The 19,370-nt window shown below is 39.1% G+C and overlaps 2 protein-coding genes across 4 annotated transcripts; one reads left to right on the forward strand and one right to left on the reverse strand.

The window, feature by feature from the left end:
- Nucleotides 1-84: 84 nt before the first annotated feature.
- LOC103463506 (GRAM domain-containing protein 2B) lies at nucleotides 85-13,095 on the forward strand. Of its 3 annotated transcripts, none has more exons than XM_081606254.1 (13): nucleotides 85-331; nucleotides 8,883-9,053; nucleotides 9,968-10,031; nucleotides 10,124-10,196; nucleotides 10,285-10,388; nucleotides 10,478-10,576; nucleotides 10,784-10,855; nucleotides 11,213-11,281; nucleotides 11,387-11,474; nucleotides 11,669-11,752; nucleotides 11,882-11,981; nucleotides 12,273-12,380; nucleotides 12,846-13,095. In XM_081606254.1, the coding sequence occupies exons 1-13, from the start codon at nucleotides 240-242 to the stop codon at nucleotides 12,862-12,864; spliced, it is 1,143 nt and encodes a 380-aa protein (XP_081462380.1). In that variant the 5' UTR covers nucleotides 85-239; the 3' UTR covers nucleotides 12,865-13,095. The 3 variants fall into 3 exon arrangements, with proteins under 3 accessions (XP_081462380.1, XP_081462378.1, XP_081462377.1); XM_081606252.1 differs by lacking the exon at nucleotides 85-331 and adding an exon at nucleotides 7,745-8,041 and having other exon boundaries at nucleotides 11,672-11,752; XM_081606251.1 differs by lacking the exon at nucleotides 85-331 and adding an exon at nucleotides 7,771-8,041.
- A 3,161-nt stretch (nucleotides 13,096-16,256) lies between these two features.
- Nucleotides 16,257-18,629, reverse strand: lim2.2 (lens intrinsic membrane protein 2.2). The gene is made up of 5 exons (XM_008406799.2): nucleotides 18,520-18,629; nucleotides 17,558-17,743; nucleotides 17,216-17,356; nucleotides 16,818-16,952; nucleotides 16,257-16,429 (listed from the first exon to the last, which is right to left on the reverse strand). The coding sequence occupies exons 2-5, from the start codon at nucleotides 17,733-17,735 to the stop codon at nucleotides 16,359-16,361; spliced, it is 525 nt and encodes a 174-aa protein (XP_008405021.1). The 5' UTR covers nucleotides 17,736-17,743; nucleotides 18,520-18,629; the 3' UTR covers nucleotides 16,257-16,358.
- Nucleotides 18,630-19,370: the final 741 nt, after the last annotated feature.

Here is a 19,370-nt window from a genome sequence, read left to right on the forward strand (position 1 = left end):
ATTCTGATTGGATGACTTGTCTGACATGACCTTTTTTTTCTCTGGTTTCATCGCTTCTGATTGGTCTTCTGACTTGGTCCGATTTAAGGTCATTATCCTAATCAGCCGTGGATGAAGTGAGGAGGTGGTGGGGGTTAAAAAAAAGAAAAAAAGCAGAAACCAAACAAGAACGGTGGAGTTTGGCGTGGAGAGTCGTTTCTACGCGAACCGACGGACCACCACCACTGGCTGAGGGAAGAATGCTTGAAAACAAGAGAGAGAGATTGAAAACCTTCCTTAGGAAGATCGACGAGAAGGCCATTGTCAGACTAAAGCACTTCATGAAGGAGAGGTAAGCGGAATGAATGTTGCTAGCTGATCCGCTATCTGCCGGGTGAGCATCACCCGGATGTTGGCTGCCGTTGTCTAACGGTTATTTGCTGACAACAGTGAGTCTTAATAGTTTGATTCTGGTGTCTAATGTAATGTACACTTGTATTGAGGCCCATTAAATCTCTTTTACGGTAGAAAAGGACGTCTTACTAAGTGGCATAAACTGCTAGCATGCTAGCCATCTGCCTGGCTGAGGATGTGGTGGTATTTAAATTAACTTGAGATAACCTGCCTTGTCATTGTCGGGTAAAGTCAAATAAAGGATTATTATATTGTTTTTTTTTTTAGTTTTGGTTACTGTTGTCAGATTGCCATATCGCCCCCTTTATTTATTTGAAAATATACACGATAATATTCTAGAAGTAGCTGTCATGGTTGATCAACATTCGACTTCCCTTTTCCACGGTAGTTCACCAACACATCAGCGGCTGACCCAGATTGGCCTTGTTATTGTGTTATTTTTATCCACAGGAGTACCTGTGTAATCCGGTCAGTTTAAATAAGCATCATTGCTGGTGGAAAATGTGCATAAACAAAAGCTGGCCAAGATTTTGTAGGTTACTAATCTGGCCTTTACCTGCTGCTCAGAAACCATGACATCAGAAGCCTGCTTGTGTGGGCCAGATTATCATCATCATTTGTTTTCCCATCATTGCTGATTATGGCTTAACAGGTGTCTAGCCCTGCAAAGGTGGATTTACACAACCTCACATTTACCAAACAACCTCCTTCTAAACATCTCCCTATAGGAGGGGGATTGTGTGTCTTCTCCCTGCCCTCAAGCAACAGTTGTCGCATATCAAATGAGACAGTTTGCATTTTTGTAGAAAATCTATTTTTAGGCCACATGTGTAAAGCACAGGTGGTGCACTATGTTATATAAAAGCTCCCCCCATGTCATATGAGTTATTCCGCTGACGTTCTGCCCCATAGATAGCCATTTGGAGGTGTCTGACAGCCCCTTCCAATCAGAAGTGGCCTGCTAGTTATCAGTAATGTGCTGCGTGTGTAGTGTGGCGTGGTGGGTGATAGTCCGTTTGAACAAAACATGCATTCCGGTGCCATAAAAGGTTTTCATGGCACACGGATGCCATAAAACGTTCCATGTTATCCATTTCTTTATACATGTACACACACGCACACACGCGCAGCAGGGTTGTTTTGTAAAATGCACAGATGGAAGTGAATACAAAGGAAGCTTTAATTCTGCACGTCGGCTAGCTGGCTCTTTGTAAGATGCTTTGTATGCAGACCTAACACAGCACACTGTCAGAAAATTATGAATTGCCCTGGTAATGGCAAAGGGAGCGGGCACAGCTGCATTGCATGCAATTGCAGGACTCTGGAATAGACTGGGTGTGGCAGCTTTGCAGGCTCCAGGAAGATGCTCCCAGGACACACGGCGCAGCTGTGGGCTGCGAAGTCTCTGTGGGTCTTAATCATATATGTGCCAGGCAGAGAGGGTAAACCTATGTCGAAAATGAAAACCACAACTGTAGAACTGTTTATCACTTAATAACCAGTTGCAGAGTACCGAACTGTTCCTGGTTGAAGTTCTGGGTAGTCTTTCTGACTGCCGTTAATGACTGGCTGCTCCGAAGCTCTTGTCGCACAGCCAGGAAACCGGCAGTGTTCTCCTTAGCTGCTTCACCTTTTGAGCCTGCTTGAGAATTTTATCTACTGTCACTAAAACGCATGCAAAATCCCATAGTATCGCAATATGGAGGTGGTCAAACGATGCTACAAATTATATTTAATAGACACAAGCTTAAGAAAAAGCAGGGAAGTCAGTTTGTCTACCTACTCTACCTTCAACTCATCTGTTCTCATTCGTCAGAATGAAGTCAAGTATGTGAAATTTGAAGAAGGAGATTTGGGTGTTTCGTTGACAAACATTTCAATACCTTGGCATCAGTTTCAGTTGAGATTTTTTTTTTATCCTCATAGGGTTCCTGAAATATCTCTTTGTTGTGGTTATGTTTCAAAGAGCCAGAGAGTAGTTCATCTTTTCTTCCTGTAAAAACCATTAGAACATTGTCTTTTTTTTTTTTTCAATACTAACAGAAGTAACTGAGTCTAATGGCTTTTATTTTTAAAAGTTATGATTATATCATAAAAGTAAAGTTATTTAATCAACAGAAAGGAGCTGTTTTATACTTATTTAGCTGATATTGCTACTGCTTTATGTAGGATTTACAGATGAACCATTTTGCTGTCATTCAGCATGCAGTGTAATGAATTTAGCCTGTTTTAATCAGTATTTGACTTAATTTAGTGGCGGCTCATTTTGAAGCTTTTATTTTTGACTTCAAAACCGAAAATAAACCCTCTGGATTTAAAGATTAGAAACGATCAATAGCCTTGTGAGTTTTTTCAACCCTTCTTACTATGTTTCTGTGCATTTTCCCTGTTCATACGGCTGCCTGCTGACCGTACAGTCACCGTAAAGAAAGACACTCTCTGTTTCTGGACCCAGTTTTCATGGAGGAAGTACAGGGACTCATTTCGGGCTCTAGTCCACGTGACTTCCTACTCTAAAACACACAGCTACACTTATTCAGCAACACACACATAAACATTCCCTGTTACACTTGGGAGACATGCAAAGTTTTTTTTTTTTTTTTTTTTTTTTCTTGCTGAGTGCTGGAAGGCTGCTGAACGTTGCAATGAAAACTGGATCCTTTCCTTGCCCTTAATGAGTACTCTGCTGGAGCTCATGCACGTGTACTTTACTTGATTACCTTTTTATTTATATTGCCTCGTCTTAATCACAACCAGAAAAAAATTTAGTTTGTGTTGCATTTCTTTGTTTGCTTTGATGTATTTAGTTTTTAGGGAATGTCAATTCGATGGAATAAACAAATTTCTATGTTTTTGTACCCGCCTCCCCCCTAAATAAAAAGTGACAGAGGCCTTATAATTAGGTCAAAGTTATAATACGCATCCTGTGATTAAGCAGATTCTTGCTGCATGAAAGGAAGTTATTCATTTTAAAAAGGATTGTCCTCAGCTGCCCACAAGGTGGTGCTGTCACACTTTGTGGTTTCTGTTTATTTTTAAACATTTCATGGGTGTCAAGTCTGCTGTTTACGCTCAGAGATGAACCTGAGACCTGTGTTGTTACAGCAGCTGTATTGGTCATGGGAGAGCTCTCTACTTGGGGGAGAAAAAAAAATATGTCTTCAGGGTGCTAGCGTGGCAAACCAGCTGACGAGGCTGGTGTCTGTGGGAGGGCCTCTGGGATCATCTGTCTCAACTCGGGACAGAGAATTAAAGCAACTGGTCTCCATACCTCAGGGAATCTTCCTGATCTCTTGAATTTTCTCTGCTGTATAAATTAGTCAAAGACCTGAATATCTAATCATGTTGTAAAATCTTTTAAGGGCTGGATTGTCTTTTAATAACTGGCAAATACTTTAAAAGTGTTTGAATAAGCAGTATGAGCCCACATTGCAAACATACGTTTTATTGGTATGAACTGCTCTATGCAGTCTCAATTTACCAAGAGAAGAAGTTATGCAGTCTGTCGTCATAGCCCACTGTTGGGCTCTTCAGGAAAATTTAAGCATGACCCTTTGTCCAACATTGACGCACATATTTACCCTCTCAGGACAACTGTTCCCTCATTAAACAGTTGTTTACTTTTGACTCTTTCAGATTGCACGAATTCATGATGTTTTATCTATTGAGGCCTTTGTATAGGGTGGTTGAAAGATAAAACATTATCCTTTTCTCATTTGTTTAAATGCATGCAACCTTAGACTGGTTTTGCAGTCTTTGTATGTTGAACAGATGGGTGCATGCTTTAAAAGGCCTCAGGAATATGGTCAGGAACATTTCTGTAATGTGTTTATTGTGTTCAAATCTATTTCTGACTTTGACGGTGCTAATCCTGTAGGTGACTGTCACATGTTTGCACTGGAAATGTGACAAGTAATGTTGAGACGGGGTGAGTGAAGTAAGTGATATATGATGACTAAAGTAGATTGATGTGACAAGTGCACTTGTCACATCAATCTTCAGACCTTTGATTATGTCATGTTCATGGAAAAAAGCCGTAAAAGAGGAGCTAATTTTCATATATTGAGATGATGCACTGCGTTTCCTGGACATGGGTGTTACTCTTTGGAGTTTTTCCTTTTTTTGTTAAACTTAAGGCTTTGGGGCTTGTGCTCTATGGCCTCTAATAGTTCTCCATGGCCCTATTCACTAATAGAACTGGGACTAAGTTAGCTATTGTTGTGCATATTGCCCTCGCTGTAGCCTGGGCCCCCATCATGTTGCTAATGAGCATAGGGTATTGAATTGTGTAGCTTAGTATTCCAACCTGAAGACAACCCTACAATGTTGTTTTCAACCCCCACATTTCCACCAACTCTCTCTCACTGAGCGTTTCCACGACAACACGGCTTAATTTGACAAAGACCGTGGCTGAGAGTGTATTTTTGGGGTTTGAAACAGAATAATTCTCTTTTTACTAAGTTGTTGTCCTGACGTCTTTTCATGACTTTGGCTTTAACTTTATCTTAGTGTCCACTTCCTTTCAAAGGTCGCAATAAACCAGACCTTTACTCTCCTTAGATATTGAGCGTACACACGTACAGAGGTGCTGGGATACTGTCATTGAGTTGCTTGAGGCCGAACGAGACGGCAGACTTTTACGATTGTGGAAGAAAGGGTGGAAAGTTAGGTATGGAGAAAAAAGATTTGCCAAGTGAACAAAGCACTTTGGATGATTTTAATTGTCCTGAAGATTTAAATGGGTAAGTCAAATCCTTATTATTGGTCTCTGACTAATGTTAGAAACTATCAGAATGGACAGGTGACATGTCTTGAGGGCTTTTTGATATTTGAGAACATTGAAGGAAACAGAAGACTGTTTTTTTTTTTTTTAATTCTTTTTCTGTTTTTTACTTTAATAATCTTGTTTTGTTTACATAACCCAGTAGATGATCTCTGGTGAGTAATAATATTAACCATATGTTGTTGTCCATGTTTTGTTTCCTAAGATGTTACCAGAACAAATGCAAATAAATGATCCCAACTAATGTGTTCCTTTAGTGATAATATGAGAACACAACATGATGTCAGGATTTTGTGTTCAACACAAGATAAATTGTACTTTTTGTTTACAAGCAGTTCTATCTTAATTTTAATCTTCAGCTTTTTTTCTGGATATCCTTTTTTTATCAGTACTTTTTTATTTTGAAGTGGAAATAAAACAAGTCTGGATTGTTAATGGGTTTTTTTTTTAAAAACTAGGCAGTGTGGGTTGGTACTTTAGGGAAGTAGGTCAAAGGGTAATTTCCCAGCATGAAGCAGACCTACCCGCTATGGGTCTCCTCCTGCTTTGTAAATGCAAAGTGGTAATTAAGTGATACCAGTCTTATGGATAACATGGGTTGCTTCATGCTTCTGACTTCCACATAGGTGTTTTTTGGTTTTGTTTTTCTTTTTTTTTCTTCTTTTTTTTTCTTTTTTTGCTGACAGCAACCAAGTTGTGAATAACTTCTGTAACTTCTTCCTTGTTAGAAAATGTACAAACATTTTCTGATTGGATAACATGAGTTCCCCCCACCACCTTTTTTTTTTTTGTGTGTGTTCACCAAAATGACACAAGCAGTATTTATTAAAACCTCATTTGTCATAGATTGATAATGTTTAAAACAAACTTTATATTTATAAATGTAGAGCACATAATCATGTAACACATTGTGAAGTGGCTGAATGTTGCAGGATGTGGTTTTTACATTCATTGCAACAGCTAGCAGTGTCTGGCTTCAAAAGCAATCTCGCATTACTCAGCGTTTGTAGATTTTAATGTTCGCCGTAAATATATGGTTTGGTGTACCAGCTCTTTACTGTTTGGAATTAAAGTCACATTCATAAAGTTGTCAAATGCACACATTTGGCGACGCTTCAGTCAACCAGCAAGAAATTGAAATCAGAGTTTCACCTTGATCGTCTCTGATCAACAGATTTCATTTTTAGAACAGAAATAAAATCATTTTTATTTCTGTCTTATGAAATGTATAAAAATGAATATCTCTCCTCATTTCCACTCTTTGGTCTCATAAACCAGCAGAATAAACTTAAGTACTTTTTTTTTGTTTGTTTTTTTTTTAATTGGAAGTGAATGTGTCAAAATTAAAATCCCTTTAAGAAAAACTGAAATTAGAAATAGCCTTTTAATTATGTAAAATTTTATTGCTTGAATATATTTCCATATGCTTTCAAGGAAGGTGGTTTCATTTTTATGAAATGTGTAATGCCGCAAGCCTAACCTATATTGTTTTTTTTTACTAGTTTTTCATTCAAGGAGTTTAATATTGAACTCTACAGAGATGAAAAATGCCATTAGAAACTGTAACATGACTTTGACATGTTAACCCACAATTATAGAGCATCTTGGAATCAGGCATGTTATTTACTTTCATCAAGAAACAACTGTTAGTTCTGACTGATAAAGAGAAAATTACTGCACAGCTGACTGGTCCATGAGCCTCTGTGCTTAAGCTCCTCTGTTTAGCAGAAATGGGTCAGGTTATGATATCCAATCGCATACAAGTAGCTAACAGTTAAACACTGATTACTTAATTGTTTAGTGTGGTGTTTTTGTTTTAACTTGACTAACAGCAGCTTACTCACACTGAGACTGTAGGGGAAAGGGGAGGATTGCTCAAAGTGGCTGCTTGGAAATGAGATGTAGCCGAAAACATCTGAAATATTATTTAAAGCTCTTAATTGTTTATCACTAGTTTTACTTGGTAGAGCTTTAGCAAAAGTTACGTAACATGAGCCTCCTTCCTCGTGCTTTGTGACATATTTTCCATTTAAGAGGTGTGAAACAAGTTTCACTGATTGTCTTACAATGTTGAGCACTGAATTTGTTTCCGGTTCTTTTCTTTTTTTTAAGTGACAGAGGCACAAGAGTTGTCGAGCAGGACTGTGGCTATTGAGGCTGGTGGAAAAGGTTTTTACTGTTACATTTTTAATGTTAGAAATAAATAAACGCAACTTTTAGTAGTTGATCAGGCTTATTTAACAAGATCTTAGCTACAGTCAGTTGAAGGAACTCATTTGAATTTGGATACACTCACAAGATGAGGGTAATTCATCTCTTTTGGCTTTAAAGTGTTTGAATAATTCACTTGCTCGTTTACAGAGATTGTTCTCATCCTGCTTAGACCAAGAGATTACTTGAGGTAGGAAATGTGCCTGTAGGTGGGATTCTCTAAACCTCTCGTATATCAATGCCTTCTCTGCATTCATTGCATGTAAGAGAGGGAGGGGAGACGGCACTTTGGGCTCTGTTTATTGGCTGGTGTTTTTCATGCTTCCTTTAGCTTTGGGGGAGTGTCTGGGTTTGACGTCAGCCAGCTATGGAGTGTCACACCACCCTCAACACAAAGTGGCTGCCTTTGAACTAGCACAACACAGCTGTAGGGGTTTCTGGCAGGACGTGGCGCAGGAGATAATTGGTTTTGTAACTTTGTTACACAGAGGGCTTAAAATCTATCTTTTCTTCTTATACGTTTAGCTTACATTTGTTGGATATGGCAACAGTTGGTAGGAGGGGTTTCTTTTCTAACCATCTGGAAGAACAGGAAATGCCTACTGTTAGTAGGTATATGAGTTTCCGTTCATCAAAGCGATTGAAAGTTAGCAGGTAAGTCGGATATTGTAGTATCAAAATTTTATTTTCTTTTGTTTTCATCTTTGTGATTAATTCTTCCTTGTATATATTTTAATTTTGATAATGTCATGGTTTTACTTTCATTGTAGCTTAAAGGCGGTTTATGAATTCAATACATTGTCATTCAGCTGACCACATAGTCGTGCTGTATTTCTACTTTGTGCGTTCCTGGTCAAGGATAGGCCATGGCCTTAAAAAAATTTATTGACTTTTGTATATCCAGCAGCCTTGCTTTTATAGCACTTTTTTTTCCACTTCAAGTTTTTCCAACTTAACAGCTTGGAAAGCAGCCAGTATGTCCGTTTGAGCGCTGACGCAATGTGTGTCTATAAAATTTTTCATTAAGAGAAAGGATGACCATTTCCAGGTCATCGTAAAGATAATTCTGTCATCTGTCAAACAGAAGTTATGTCTCCTCTGTATTCGGAACGAGGTGGATGGGTTTATAAGCTTGTTGTACGACTGTAAAGCAAAATCAGACCAGAGTTGGTTAAGAGACTGACGTGGTGGTTGAAAAAGAAAAATGTTGATGTTTGTGGCTTAAATTTTTGGGTGGTGGTTTTCATTTTAAATTAAAAAAAAAAAGCTAAAGTTTAAATGAGAATATTTTCTTCTCAGCAAAAGGGCGTAATGTTAGACTTGTGTTCCAACTTGTGTGTCGCAGCGTTGTGAACATGCAAGTTATCATGCTGTGGCATGCCTGTCCTCACAGTAACTCTCCCATAGACACTTCTGTGCTGCTCTTATTTCTATGAAGATATGTACGATATATATATACATATATATACTAATCTGTGCTTTTTCCCATATCCAGCAGCTACCCAGTGGAGAGTGGCGGGCTGCCAGCCAAAGCCAAGAAAAGCAGGAACAGCCAGAGCAATGGCGCCATCAAGAAGACTGAGGCGAAGAAAGCCTTGAGTTTAGAGACTGCTCAACTCGAGCTCCAGCAGCAGCACAAAACCCTCGGCAGACAAATCGCCACCAGGTAGGATTCATCGAGAAACCCACTGCACTTAATAGAAACTCTTAAAAAAAAAAAAATCCTTTTAATGACTATTTTATGAAAATGTCTGCTATTGTACATGAACAAATCACCTTAAGTTTACATATAAAAGTGCTTTAAGTTGACTTAGAGGCATAAATCAGATTTTAGTATTCTAAAGCTGTTAAATTCTTCTTAATTTGACAACCAATAAATAACTTTTCCATCCTGATAAGAGGAGTGGTAGATATTTTCCACTACTCACACCATGCATCACAAGACATGAGCTGACTCTCAGCTGCTGTCCAGTCGTGCAACACGCGTGACTGCACAGCTGTCTAAAGCAGACGCGGCCCGGGTTCTCATGCTAAACTGACCTCGAGTAAAAGTACAATATTTACAAACAAAATGTAAAATATGATCTAAACAGTTTCATTTAAAATTAAGTTAATTATTACAGTAAAAATAATTCTATTTATATCGCTTATTTATGTCTTTGCACACTAAATTTAAGAAATTTACTTTTTTTATATCTTGTTTTTTTTCTTACAAAATATATCTGCTTTGATTTTCATCTGTGCTAAAGTATCACTAAGTATTTTAGTTAGAAGACGGCAGCTGGCATGCTGCTAGAGAGTTGACCTAACAGGAGTACCTTTGATTAGATTGATAACTAATCTTCCACTCCTTTAGTTTCCACACAGTGATTTATTTTTGCAACCTGAACATTTTCAACTGCTCAATTTGCCTTGTATGCAAAGAGAAAGCATAGGAACCTTTCCTTTAGTTACTTGACCATCTGTACGCAGCAACAACTAATCACCAGTTCATTGGGATGAAAGGGATGTTTTGCGTTTATTATCGTAACATCATACCTCAAACCAATTTTATTATTTTTCCTTCTCCCTTCTCTTTAGACCGGAGACATTGGATGGTGACAAGAAAGGCTTCGAGAGAACAGAAGGAACCGGCACGCAAAGTGTAAGCCAATGCTGATGTACTTCATCTTCCTGTTGGAAAGAAAATGCATTCTACGCTTAAAATTTCAAAGACGAACCTTTTCTCATTTTCAGAGTTTCACAAAGCACAACAAAACATTCCACAAGTTGTTTCCAGACATTCCTGAGGGAGAAGACTTGATACACGGTAGGTACAGGGAAAATAACAGGAAAACATCAAATAAAATCAAATGCATGTGTGAAACTGAAAAACTGTTCTCCACTTTTCCTCCCAGCATACATCTGTGCTCTGCAGAGAGAAGTGCCGTATCATGGTCGCCTCTACGTCACCGACACCCACGCCTGTTTTTTTTCCTCGGTTCTGCTGAAGGACACTAAGGTAGGCCTCTATGCCGGCTCGGCATGTCGCTGTGTTAAAAGCAATGTTTGACTTGACTAACGTCTTGGATTTTATTTTGTTTCTCCCAGGTTGTCATTCCGGTTTCCTCCATCCACACGGTGAAGAAACAGAAAACGGCTCTGCTGGTACCCAACGCCTTGTCTCTTCGTACCTCAGAAGGAGAGAAGGTCCGTCTGACATCTTTGACGCTCTGCAATTGTAACATTCATGAAGCAAATTGAGTTTCATCATGTTTGGAATGAAATGAGATGTTGTCTAGCAACATTAATGTTGCTTTAATAGTTAAGTCAACAGGGTGTGTTTCACTATTGGATTTTTACCATTAAGCCACCAGCTAATAATCCTCCCTCCTTTGTGTTTTTCTTATTGTTTAGTACGTCTTTGTGTCGCTGAGGAACAGGGAATCGTGTTACCAGCTGCTTCGCTCCGTCTGCTCTCAGATAGAGGTGAGTGACTCGGGTCAAACTACAAAAGATGCCCAGAATTTCAGCAGCTGAGTAAAATGTGAAACCACAGTTAGGGTCACTTTAGAGAGACTGATGGCGTTACAGTCAAATTGTGTCAGGCAGTTGAGAAAAACTTTGAAGTGCTTCACTGTTATGGTGAAAGTGTTGCAATGTATTAGACTTTTTTGTTACAACGTCTGAATGTCGGGAACAGGGTTTTATAAAAGTACAGCGTTACAAATTAAAGCAGGTGTCGGCTTTACTGTTTGAGCTCTCTTTGTTTTTCTTTTCATGAAATGTTGGAGGCTCATAGTTTGTGGGAATCGTTTCAAGTCGTCTCTGCATCTTCTTTTACAGGACGGCAGCACCAACAGTAGCCCTCTCTTTTCCTCAGGCGAAAACAGCTTTGATAAAAGCAAACGCGTGGTAAGAAAACTCTTAATCAGTTTGTCTGACATTAGAAGCTTTAAAATAAATGCTCTTTAATGTGCAATGCTCCTTGTTTCTGATGTCCTGGTTCTTTGTGTGCAGAACTCCAGCCAGTCCAGCTTGGATGATAGCTTGGATGGTTCTGAAACTCAGTCCTTACAGAACCAGCCTCTGCAGAGAGCTCACCGAGGTAGGATGTTTGACTTAACACATTATGAGCATACTAAAGTAGTTAAAATCTTTTGTTCCCTAAATTGGAGTTCATTATAAACGACACTTGCTGTGCTACAGTTATCGTGTTCTAATTTTATTGTAGACGTGCGAAGTTCAAGGTCTGCTAGTAGTTTTAACAGCAATTCCTTCTTCTCTTATCTGTCTTTCCAGTAGAAGCAGTGCCTCATGGAAACGGTTCAGGTTTCAGCAGTCAGCAGACTGACAGCTCATCCACAGAGGAGCTCTCTGAGTCAGGTAATGGACACAAAGTGTCACAAGTATGCAAAAAAAAAAGAAGAAAAGTTCAGTAATGAACATATGAAAAACCAGAGTTAGAAAGTGAAAGTGAGCTGTAATATTTACGCTGTTGACTTGTATTTTTAGGTGGATCGTGGATGTGGAATGTGACTGAAAAAGCCAAGTCTCTGCTGGTTCAGAGAGAGCTCAGCACCCTCAACACTCTTCTCTTTATTTACTTGATTTTGTAAGTGACACCTTTCTTCTTTAGTACGCCCCCCCCCCCCTCCCCCACCATTTCCTGTTTGCTAATCTCTTATCTACTGGTGCTGAAGTTGCATTCCACAAAGGAAAACATGAGACTTTCCATTGTCTCACACGGATAGACCTGATTATCTCAAATAATTTAAACAGAAAAACCTGTCATGTTATTTAATGACCTAAGCAGTCTTTAAAACTGCTTAGGTCATTACTTGTTTATTGATGTTAATGGGTCTAAGCATTGAAGAATTAGTCTAAATCTGTGTGTGTGTTGCAGGGTGGTACTGCTGCTGCTGTCTTCGGGTTACATCGGTCTCCGTATCGTAGCTCTAGAGGAACAGCTTACGTCCCTCGGTGCTCTGCCAGAGTTCACCTTACAGAGCGGGTAGGATGTCTCTTTTCATCTCAGTCTTTATTTCAGTGTGAGAAGCAAGTAATTGATATCCAGTTTAAACAATAATGCCACACAAACACTTGGATACTAATGTGAAATTCACAACAAAAATCCTAACGTTATCACAAGTCATCACACTCCTTCTAGGTGCTTTTCTATATTGGATGTAATACTGCCACCTAGTGGGGAGTTACCGTTTTTTGTTAGTTTTTAATTCTTTTACACGAGTTTGTGGATTTTACCCTGTTGTCTCAACAATGCAAAGTCTTATAATCAGTTTTCAGATATTATAAATCCATGGTCCACAAAATTAAGTGCCAAATTCACAACTAAATGGACAAGCCCTTTAAACGAGGAAGTAGGAAATGCATCGTATAGCAATTCATAACTCAACCTATTCTTTGAGAAATTTGTCGTTTATTTTCCATCTTTAACCGTCTCTTTTTGTCTCGACAGGTATAACAAAAACACATAATCCTCAGCGACGGGAGGAGAGACGGACGGACTTGTGATTGGAAGATGATTTCAGCCTCTCCGCAGCTGAACCTGAAAGGCCAACTTTAACGTGCTCAGACTCTGCTCCCCAACACGGCCGGCGCTGTTACGTAGAGGAAGAGCAGCAACCTCGTGCAATTTCAGAGTCCCTAACTTGAAACAGCTCTTCTTCCTCCAAGTGCAGTAAATAAACGGGCGTGTTGCAGCCTCATCACACAGAGCCAAGCCAAATAAATACTCACGCTGCCTGGTTGCAGTGTGCCAGTTGTTTAAAAACCAAAGCCACAATGGCTCAAACTCAGCAAAGTGCCACACTAGCCAAGTCAGATGGCACTTTGCTTTCAGCAACTTTTCGACATCTGTGAATCTGTCACTCATTGTCTTGTTCTCCCTGAGCATGCAATCTGAATAGGGCTATACTGATCAGCATTAGCCTGCTGTAGTGCTTTTTGCTGCACTTCAACACTGGAGACGTAGTGCTATGCATAGCCAAAGATGCACAAAGTGCACATCTTTTGCATGAGTGCGCAGAGAAAACTTTTCTATCTCTTTCATCAGCTGTAAACTCAGTCCTGTCTGTCTCTACATTGAGCAAGTTTTTAGGTACTTTAAATTGTTCTTTCTCATTGGCTGTGGGTTGAATTTTTTTTTTTTTAAAGGATAATATTTAATGCAGATCTGCCCACAGAGGCATAATAATTTCCTGATGGTCTTATCCTTTCTCTCAATCCGTCATGATTGCAGTAATACTTTCTTCGTTTTTTGGCATGATTTAAACATGTTAAACGATCAATGCTCAGAGCTTATTTTCCTTCCAGTAAAGTAAGTTCTGGATGAATGCATCTTCAATGCACAAATACTCAGCACATCGGGACATTAAGAAGTTGTCCAAAAGGCGTAGATTTTGGTCTTCGAGAGCGGATTCAAATCTCTGGTTCAGACATTTAGTTGTAGCGTCTTCATGAAAAACTAGCTTTTTGTTCTAAAGCGACGTGCTTCTTGAAGACCAAATAACCAGTAATGTATTTCTAATGCATGTGTCTGCAGTTATTGACACTTGACTGATTACTGTAATATGCATTCTTGCTCTGGTCACCAGAGGGACGCGTAATAACCACTTAACACTGTATGGTCCGAGTTTTCAAATGCAAAAGAAATGTGGTCCGGAAAAGAAATTTCAATTTGCAACAAATTAATATGCATGGGGAAAAATGTAACTTATGTTTGTGTGAAGGTTTTAAGTGAAGAATTGTGTTTGTGGAGGGGGGGGGACGGTCCAATAATAGAAAAGTAAGAAGTAAGAGGAACGGCTCAAGTAAGCAAGCGCACTTTAAAAAAAGACATACATACATTGTGCCTGTCGCAACCCCAGACACCGTGGTTGGACTGAAATGGCAAAGCTGGCGTTCTGCGGTGTTTGATGGTGCTAAGAATTATTTTAAATTGATTTCACTCAGGGTTGGTGGGGCTCTTCCTGCCATGTGGTTTTAGTCGCTACGGCTTGACATTTCATTATGTAGTGCTCATGATGGTTTTCACGGTTTGCATGTCTTTAGTTCTTCAGTAACCCTTTAACAATAAATTGATCTCATTTGATTTTAACTGAGAAATCGTGGCGTTCAACTCATAATGTTTGCCTTTCCTTTCTCAAATTTCTTGTTTTTAACCGGAATCATATCAGTACCACATTTTAACACCACCATTCTTTTGGAGCCTCTGTCTTTGTAGGAGCAGTGAGCGCTTCAACCTGTGCTACATCCTCATGTAGAGTCCTCTAAATGTTCAGCAGATGTTTTTTTGTTTTTGGTTTTTTTGCCATGCCATATGCATTACTGTCAGTTATTGTATTCCCCCACCAGGGGGAAGCATGCACAACCACTGTCCTCAAATGATCCATTTCAAGACTCTGGGGCGGTTTTTGTGATTTTTGCACTATTCAGAGTGTTGTAAATAATTTTGTACCAAATGTTAATGTCCTTAATTCTACTTTGGCTCTCTATATATTTATTTGCATTATGTGTAATTTAAAGTAGTCTCTGTGAGATTGCTTTGTACTGTTAAAAATAAAAGAAATATTTGGAAGTAAAGTTTGATGCATTTGCGTTTTAATTTTGAAAGTGTGTGAACATTGTCCCTGAACGTTAAGAGATTAAGGTAAATTTGTGAAAAGAAAACGTCTCATTCAACCCTAGTACTGTACTTGATATTTTAAATATACTCATTACTGTAACTTTATCCCATTTTGTCAGACACTTTTAAAAAAAAAAAACATGGTGCACATTTTAGTTGATATTTGGTAGAACAAGCTTTTGTTTCAAATACAGGTGCAAGGCTTTTGTGCTGTTTTTACCTGCTTTGAATATGTAGACTAGAGACTGAAAATATTGCAAAATGGCATAATCTCTGTGTGTTTTAAGCAGAAATCTTTTTAAGTCTCGTCACAGATTCTCATTAGTGTGGACGGGCGGTAACTGGGCCACTCTAACATTTGAACATAATTTTATATACGTCAGTCTCTGAAACATTTGCCACAAGAACCAAAACTGTCACGCCACTGCCACAAAGTGAGTTCTTTTTCATTTTTTGTTTTTACCTGCTGTTGGGTAAATTAATGTACTTTTTAATCATATGAAGCGAAAGCATAAAACAGGCCTACTAATTGTACAAAAAATGTTACTGTCCACTTCCCTTTTTTTTTCTTCTTCTTTTTAAAGAGTTTATCTGCATCAACTTCCTGTAGCAGTGCCCCACAGTTGTGCCATTTTGGGCACACACAAAATAATTCCCATGCTTTGGACACCCCTGACCTAACACGATCCCTTGTAACTCTCCTGCTGGACCGTTGTCCCACTCCTCTCCCCAGCTTTGTCCTGCATTTAAATTCATCAGTCTATCCATCAACATGGACCAGATTCCTTGTCCTCATGTAGAAAAGCATATGATGCTCTGTGTTCCCCACGTGTCCTGGCAAACTACAGATCTTCTCAAGCATTTTTTTTTTCCAACAAAAGGTGTCTGTATTGGAATAGAAGGATATATCACATCAAACTTTTCACGTATGTTTTTAGGTACTGACTATCTTCTGTCGGGTAAAAGCCTAATTAAATACGATGAACTGTGTGGTTTTACAGTGATGACATGTGAAAAGGGTTTGCGTAGTAAAATTCTAGCATTTACTGAAACCAAAAAATGTTAAAGCCTAAATTATACTTGTAAGAATGCTGGAATGTTGCATCTGATTGTCAACAATTTAGTTTCAAAACCACATTCTTGTGGAACACAGGAAAAATGTCAGACTAATACCGCATTTATAGCTGTCTGACTTCTGGCATGTTTGGTTTGTGACTCAACTACATCTAGCTGCAGAGAATGGACTATTCTATGATATATTTATTTTATTTCATATTATGGAAGCAAATTCCGCAATGATGTTCAGTCCAACAGTCTGAAGGACCATCTGTGCGTTTATCCTGTTCAGCTGTCCGGGTTATTGGAAGGAGCAGGCTCTTCAGAGGTCTGGCGATACGCACAGAGCTGAAACACACCTAGAACGAATGAGAGGCATCCTCTATTAATAATCACATTTATCATAAAGTATATCATTAAAGTTTGGCATGCAAAAGTCCTATACAACTTTGTATATTTTAGGATTACAGAAAACGTTTCCAAAGCAGTTTTAGTCGCTGTTAATGCGTGAACATGTCATGTAAAAGACGTTCATTGGTTTTACTTTTAAAATGCATATCTTATTTCCGAGAAAACCTACTAGGTGGTGAGCCACTTTCGTTTTATTCAAATGGAAACTGTTTTCTCGTGCTATAAATGCTGTAAAGCAACTCTGCACTATCAAGTTCGAACTTGAAATGAGCAAACACATAGAGATTTGAGAACACATATATTCCTCTTGAGTTAAAAACTAGAAGAAGTGAAAACCTGCTGCGAAAGCCAAAATCACAGCCACCCAGCCAATAATGTAGGACCAGGAAAAGCGCCAGTCCAGGAAGCGTTTGCCAAAGAAGGTGACGGTCACTCCTGTGTAAACAGCTAAAGCCAGAAGAGCAAGAAAACCTTCAACAGAGAAGAAAAGAGAGAGAAAATGTAAAGTATGACCTTTGTTGGAATTTCAGAGTTGCCTCTTTGTTTCGATTATTAGTGATTAGCTAGAAGAGCAGCTCTTTCAAGCCTCTTAAAAAATATTTCTCTTTTCACTTTGTGATTGGCTGAAAGCCCAAAGTCCTCTGTCTACGTAACACGTTTGGTTCTAACCTATCGAAACAACAATCAAGCAGTGGAAAGTAATTACTTTCCAGCTGTAAAAGCCCTTATAGTACCTGACAGGACCAGAGCGATGCCTCCGGTCCGGACCCTCCGGTTCTTGGTGCCATTAGTGAAGGCGCTAAGGCCGAGCACAGTACCGGCAAAACAGCTCAGCACGGCCAGAAGCATGAAGGCCCGGGTGGCGTCCCAGAAGGCTGAAAATGCAAAGACAACAATCAGTCTTCGAGAAAAGGGCGCAAAAATGCAAATAATTAAACTTTTTTCAGTCAAGCAACTAAGTTGTCTCCATTCATTTTAGCTTCTGTAAAAATGATTAATAATAATAACTTCAAGTGAAAACTATGTAAATGAAACCTCTGGGAAGCTGATTTGCGAACATCTTTTGAAGCACATACCTACGGTTATGGTGTGGGCGTGGCATTTGTGGTTAATGCAGAACCTCCAAAGCCCCTGATTGGCTGAGCTGCCCGAGTAGCGGTAGTACATCCAGAAATCTGTTGCCGTAGAAACGATGAGGAGAACCAGGGCGGCTACGCCGCACAGGGTTCCTCCTCCTGCTAAGGTATACAGCATCGTGAAGCCTAAACGCCCAGCAGTTCAGAGAGGAGAGGACAGGGAAGATGGGAAGATGGGAGATTATTTATGAAGTTTTATTAGCTTTTTACTAGTAAAAACAAGTGTTTTTATTAAGGGCATCTCCTCAAGTCTGTCGTTTATATCGATTAAGCTTGCTCTATTAGGCTTTCTTGGACTCTGTTACATGCATATAGACACTTCCATGCATTGCAGTGATGTTAGAAAGAGTTAAATTAAAGCTTAGGACTTTCCAAAAACAAGAAAGCAAATCCACATGACACACACACAGCAGAGTGATCCTCCAGAGCGTGGTGAAATTGGTTGGAGCCAGAAAAAGCACTTGACTCAAATGGCTGTCAGACAATAGGCTTGCCTATCAGGCAGTTCCAAGCTATTGTTCCTCTCTAATTCCCCTCCGCACACCACAAAATAATTTTCTAGTACACAGCAACTGAACTGTCAGCACTGCAACAAAGCCCGAAAACAAGTTATTTTTACACACTCCCCCTTAATGCATCTTTTTAAAGTGGCCAAAATGCTCTGATTATGTCCAAAACAGGCAAGCATAGCTAATTTTAAAATGTGTGCAGCGTTCCCAATATTAATGCAAACGGAAACATGCATGATATTTTTTTTTACAATTATAGAAAATGAACTTCTTCAAACACCATCTCCTCCGAGTCTTTGTAGTTGTCAGCTTCTCCGATTTTGCTCTTTAAGTTTCTAATCCTTCCTGGTTGTATCATAAATGCATATAATTGTGTATGATTCCAGGTTTTACCTTTAGTTTGGCCAGCCTGTGTCCAGAGTCGCTGGCTGTTAAACGGTGTGCCTATCCTTTTTAAGCCCTGGACCTCAGGCCCTCATTGTCCATCTCACAAAAGAGTGAATCATCGAGTGCAGCGTGTGTGTGAGAGTAAATCCCTCTCTGGCCCTCCTCTCTACCCTTTAACCTTCATCACTCCATCAGCCCACTGTCCATACTGTGCCATGCTTGATCCTTCTATTGCAGGATTCACTTTGTGATAATCAAATAAAAAAGGGAAGAAAATGATGCGCTGGAAAACGAATGCATGTGTCGTCATACACGGTATGGGAAAAGACACAATACAAAATGCTGCTTTTATATCATTAGTTCACCCAACTCTTTTGTGAAGTTTTAATTTATCCACATGCAACATGTGCGAGACAGCGACAATTTAATCCTATTTCACTTTTGTTGCTCCTTTACTTGTGTCACCAGAAGATAAACCCAACTAAAATGCATACCCAACCTAACAAAAAAAAAAAGGTACGCACATCAATTAAGGTTATTTTCCCATTGCTAGGATGCTTCTATTCTTGACTTGCTAGAAATTAGTTGTACTGAACTTCATGCTGCAAAAATGAAAAAATTTTGCCAACATGTTTTCGTTGGCAAAACGACTTAAAGTTGTGAATTATCTTTGTAAAAATCAAACTTTTCAGTTTGCTTTTCTGGCTGCATTATATTTTATTCTGAAATGTGTGCAGTGGGTGATTTAAATACTGCTTCTTAAAAATAAAAATATGAACAACACAACATTTGATTAGAAGTTCTGACCCACTGGTGAAGTGTTTTGACCCCAGTTATCATTGATCAGTGTACAGAAA

This window comes from Poecilia reticulata, chromosome 4 (genome assembly GCF_904066995.2).
Source record: "Poecilia reticulata chromosome 4, P_reticulata-male-v2, whole genome shotgun sequence".
Classification (NCBI taxonomy): domain Eukaryota; kingdom Metazoa; phylum Chordata; class Actinopteri; order Cyprinodontiformes; family Poeciliidae; genus Poecilia; species Poecilia reticulata.